General features: G+C 35.6%; 1 protein-coding gene across 1 annotated transcript in view; it reads right to left on the reverse strand.

Annotated features, from left to right (window-relative positions):
* Window positions 1-1014: 1014 nt before the first annotated feature.
* LOC108977786 (protein CEPU-1-like) overlaps window positions 1015-5818 on the reverse strand; it is a gene marked incomplete at its 3' end in the record, with an annotated part of 46930 nt that continues 42126 nt past the window's right edge. The window contains exons 7-8 of the mRNA XM_018947692.1: window positions 4260-4349; window positions 1015-1155 (exon numbers count right to left, since the gene is read on the reverse strand). Coding sequence (XP_018803237.1) covers window positions 1015-1155; window positions 4260-4349 — 231 coding nt within the window. The remainder of the gene's footprint in view (window positions 1156-4259; window positions 4350-5818) is intronic.

Here is a 5818-nt window from a genome sequence, read left to right on the forward strand (position 1 = left end):
TKWTTCCCTGGTGCCCTGCTCTATGCATTTCCTGAAGTATTCTCGATCTGTCAGCCTCATCTTGCTGGCGGACCAGTTAGTATTCCCATAAAGTGCCTATCATCTCTTCTATCGAGTATCAGTATGAATTTTGTGTGCATTCAATCAATCGTTTCGCACACGACTTTTGCAGATTCCTTTTATTTTTTTCCCCCTTTATACTTTTTTCAGTAAATATTCATATTTCACTTTGTTCTTGAGCAACATAGATCAATATTAAGCGGGAAGCATGGTTTTTATGAGAGTTCTAAATTAGTACAAAAGAAGAAAAAACATTAACTTCGGTTTGCACCTTTCACAGGTGCATTTCTGTAAGTAACTACATGTTCAGTTTCTATGGAACCTATATGCTATAGTAATCCATTCTGAATAAATTTTTAGAGATTATATTGTTACCTTAAGCAGTAATCCATGCCAAATTTCGTGAAGATACCACGTCAAGTGTGAAAGTTTTCCATACAAAATCTTGATTCCGATCATTCAGTTTGTATTACAGCTATAGGCTATAGTTAACTGATATGTACAATTTCTTAGCAGATTCTTCGGAGGCAACAATGTGCCTTAGGAAATAATCTATACCAAATTTCGTGAATGTATCTTGTCAAATGTGAAGGTTTTCCATCCTAGAACTTGATTTCGATCGTTCAGCTTGTATGGCAGCTGTATATTATAGTGGTCCGATGTCGGCAGTTCCGACAAATGAGCAGCTTCTTGAAGAGAAAATGACGTTTGCAAAATTTCAAAACGATGTCTTAATAACTAAGGGACTAGTTCGTATATATACAGACAGACGGACATGGCTTAATCGATTCAGCTCGACATACTGATAATTTATATATATACTTTTTAGGGTCTTCTTTCTGGCTGTTACAAACTTCGTGACAAACTTAATATACCCTGTTCAGGGTATTAATATAAGTGTTTAAATATTCTAGAAATTAAATATTTGGTATCATCTGTCCCTTATGTACTCACACTGATTATGTTCTCTCCCTGAGCCGTGATCTTCTGAATTCCATAAGCTCGATGTGGCGCCAATATAAACATTGTTCAAGGCTGTTGACGACTCTGCAAGATTTGATTTTGTGCGGTGAATTTTTTTATTGAAACGTTGATCTATTTTGTCAACGCGAGCACCCATTATAGTTGTTGTTAATATAATTTTAAAAGAAATTAGATATATAAATATATGTAATAAAGGCTGTGTGTATTGATATATTGGTATGTATGACAAGTAGTGTATTCTGCGTTAACCTCAATTTTCCTGTATTAACATCGAGAAAATCGATAAAACAAGAAGTATTGCTATAAAATTATAACATAAATAAGACAAGTTGATGTATTAAGGGGTCATTAGGGTAATCTTTTTCAATAAATTTTTTTTTTTTTTGTGCATTTCCTGTTCCGCTATACCCTTAGAATTAATGTAGAAACCCACTTTGCTATTGGAAGGTTTCGACAAAGGCCCAAAAATTATAACACCGCTCGACGTTCGGAGAGCTCGGAGTGACCATCTTTGTATGTTTTTTCAGTACCTCAAACTGTAAACGCGTTTTTCTCAAAACACACTTTTTTCAACTAGCAGTCATGATTTCGGTCGAACCGCTCAAACGATTTGCTTAATTTTTTTTTTAATGTCTCTACTAGATTCATAATTTTTTATAACATTGACATATAAATTTTGTAAAAGACATTGGAGAAATATTAAAAAAAAAATACGTTAATTACTTTTTAATTCATCAACATCTTTTCATGATTCTATTAGRGACGATAACCATTCATGTACTTYTTTTGGCCAACTCTTCTTTCTAAATGTTAGTTGAGGTTCAAAGATGGCCGGAAAATCCCTAAAACCATCCTTTTTATTTTTCCCACACAAACGAATGAATGYTTGTTTGTTAGTAACCCTAATGATCGAGACCGACTGCACCAATCTTGATGAAATTTTCAGAGGGTGTTCGCTGTGGATCGGGGAAGGTTCAGAAATACAAAAAAAAAAAAAACTACATGCTTTTCGTGAGGAAAAGTCGGAAAATTGGATTCAAAAGTATCTTTCCTTCGTACAAAACTTTTCAACAAACATTGGCAGCCCAAGACATGTGACCGAGTACTCCCAGGAAGCGACGACATACGTGCGGCATTATGAATCGCGGTCAACCAGCAAGCGATCGTCACGACGTCACAGTACGACTTTTAAAAACAACATTTACGATGTTTGATGGAATTTGTCTTGAAGCAACGTATATGTGGTACTGTTAGATGCTAGATGTACTCTGTTGAGTGGCAAAAGAGAGATTTGTCGCACGCACACATTCTTCTTTCGACAATGGAGGGTGGATCCACCAGATCAAATTGGTGAAATCATTTCTGTGAAAATTCCTAATCCAGTATTATAGGAAGTGGTGAAAATCAATATGGTTCATGGTTTTGCGGACACCCCAATCCCACTTTGGTTTGTATGTCTGAAAATGAATGCACGAAACACTATCCACGTGCTTTCGGAAACACAAACTGGAAATGATGGATCTATCGGCGTCGCTCACCAGACGACAATGACAGAACATTCAGCATTAAATTTAAAAGAGTGAAAATCGAAGTTTACAACGCATCGTACTACATATAATCACCATTATTGTCCAATTARCATTCCAAACTCATATCAATGTTGAGTATTGCAGTTTGGTGTAATCGATAAAGTACGTTTTTAAATACGTCACCAAACGAAGCAACATGGCGGTTATTGGTCTTGAAGAAGATGAGATCAGCAAGTACCAAGTATAATCGATACGAGAACTGCAATAAAACGCTTTGTAGGGTATTTACTTTGGCAATTATGAACGTTTTCCGACTGTTGGGTGTCTCACAGTTAATTTGGATAATGACCAAAGAGTGTTTTTTCAACCTTGAGAAAACACCGCCAACAATAAAATTGATATTCACGAGTTTTTTTCTCAGCTTGCGTCAGTGATTCGTTTGCGAGAACATTGCTCTATTCAGAAGTGCCTTTTTATTATACATGGAATGCATCGTCGAAAAAATAATTACGCAGAAAGCACGGTCAACCAGTAGATTGACATTAAGGTATGTTCTCAACTAATTCCATAGGACGAATTTACATAATCCACTGGAATGCAAATGAAGTTCGCACACTTTTCGACATAATCCTTTCAACATATCAGCCTTCACATCCGCGTCAATTATGTTAATTACATTGCCGAAGACATTTTACATCGTCTTTGCTAAAAATTGGAAATGGGTCAATTCCGGTTGATACTTCCGGTGGTTTGATATCAATTCCATGCGCCGTTAATCAATTCTCGAAAGACGAACTCTTCACGAAAGAAYGGACATTGGTCAAACTACCGTAAATATGATTCCTTAAGTGCACGCGCAATGCTAGCTGCCAAAAATACCGATGTTGTTGACTCAAACTGGGCGATTCAAAATCAAATTCCGGGAGACTTGCGCTCATGCAATTCGATYGATCGTCTTGACAATGAAGACGACGCMATGAATTACTCATTGAAAGTTGGATCTGTCGTTAYTATGTTTCGCAGTCTGCATTCGCCGAAACTGTGTAATGGAACCCGACTGAGTGTGACACACCTATCGATGCTTGATTCTACGAATTYCTTTGAGTTCTAACGATTTCCCATTTCAGTTTAAACGTATTCCGTTTCCAGTGAAAACTGCATTWGGGATGACAATCAACAGGACRCATAGTCGCACAGTGTGAGGCATAAAATTGGAAATGCTATGTTTTTCACGCGGATAGATATAMTTTCGTTCTTGGGAGTTGGAAAACCATATTTTCTGTCTAGCGGAACAGAAACCAAAAAATGTTGTTATCAAGCTGCGTTACATTGAAAAAAATACCAAAATGATAAATTTAACTCAAGCAAAACTACGGCTGCGGGGTCAACTAGTTGTAGAATAAAAATGTCAAAAAACAGGCCAGATTACCCTGCTGACCCCTTAAGTAATTGAGAGACCTGTTCAGGTAAGTTAGGGTCAGCCAAAGTGAAATAATGGATCTTAGGGGAAGGACTTGTAGTGTTATACACATAACTGTATCTATATTGCTTGTTGTGAGGAGGAGAGTATGCGAGGAGCAGAACTAAAATATACAAAATAATTATTTTTGAGGATATTTTTTAATTTGTATTTTTTTTTTTTTTTTTTTTTTTTTTTTGTTTTTTGTCCATTGCATTTATACACACCTTTGTTGATGTATTTCGTAACCAGTACTGGCACGGTGTTTAGAGCCACCGTCGGTGCTAATATGGTTACTGTCGTTGTTTGCGGCATATCTGCAATGAAAAAAGGTAAAATTAATAACAGAGTCAAGGAAAGTGAAAAAGTAGAGTGTAGTATAGTTTGTTAGTTGTTGTTGCTTCCTTTTCATTAGGAGTGGTTTGTACGTGGCGAATCGCAAACTCAGCGCACAACCTCACTCGGCGACAAATATAAGGCTTTATACACATTAAGTAAGCTCGCCGATTGTTTCAAGACAAATGCCCGCTCGCCATCGCRCCTCTGGTGAACAGACGCTGGAATTAGATTAAAGCCAAACCTCGGGCTCCATACCGGCTTGCTACCGGATCTTATGCAAGGGTTACTCATGTTTTCAGCATGCGCGGTGAAGATGAAAGAGTACAAATTGGTTATAGTTCTACAACTGTAACTGCTTACACAGAAGCATAACTATACCCCATTACACAATACTGTAAACATTATTAATGTTTAGAGCCGTCCAACTTGAGTTTTCGCCATTATTGAAAAAAACTAAAATAATCTATATTTTATTTCGCATGTGCCATCCAACCACAAAGCTGTCTGAGAGTTTTTTAGTACGAAATCTAGTTTTCTAACTTCATATACTGGAAAAAAATGGATTTATATTTACCAAATCTTTTATTATATAAATACAGACTCCATCTGTTCTCATTTTCTGGATATCTTATTTTATTTTAGTGGCAATGAAATTTAAAAACTTACCAGATGTCTTCTAAACTTTTAATTAAACTATAATGTYTACCTATACAACACAATTTTAGAAGTTTTTTTTCCCCCTGGCACTATGTGGTATATTATAATTAATCTCAATATCTACAGAACGTATTATTTTAATTAAAATGTAACTTTCTAATTAAACGAAAAACGTTCATGTTATCTTATATGCAAAATTATATTAATTAGTAGTCCTYCTTAACTAAATGTTAGGTAATTAAGTAAAAAATAGTAAGTTATCTATATATAGTTTCAAATATTRTGCACCAGTAAATATTTATGTTGCAATCTGGCATATAAATCAATTCAATTATTTGCAAACCGAAATCTTCTGATTTAATTTCTAACATTCAACTTAATAATTAACACATGATTCAATGCTGGCCAACCATACCGCAACTTGACTATTGACCTAAGTAAGTATTGACAAGAGCCCCAGATCTGGCCAACATACGAGTATCTTCAAATTAGTACTTAAACACCAACGCGCTTTGTTGCTCATGGTTATATTGGAGTGTGGTTGAATAGTACATATATTCACAATTGTTAAACTCCATTGTTAAACTCCATTACAATTAGTGCATCATTAATTATGCAATCCACATCGGTGTCAGCTTACACACAGTCAAGTAAGCTTAAACTAAAGGACCCAAAAAATTCTCCACAAAACACAACTTTGTAAGTAACTGTGTATGAAACAACAGTGGTTAAATACAGGGTGGCTGATGAATTTCGCTACATTAAGAAACTAAATTTTGGTTTTTTTTTT

Source organism: Bactrocera latifrons, unplaced genomic scaffold, assembly GCF_001853355.1.
Source record: "Bactrocera latifrons isolate USDA-ARS-PBARC rearing strain unplaced genomic scaffold, ASM185335v1 scaffold_950, whole genome shotgun sequence".
NCBI lineage: Eukaryota > Metazoa > Arthropoda > Insecta > Diptera > Tephritidae > Bactrocera > Bactrocera latifrons.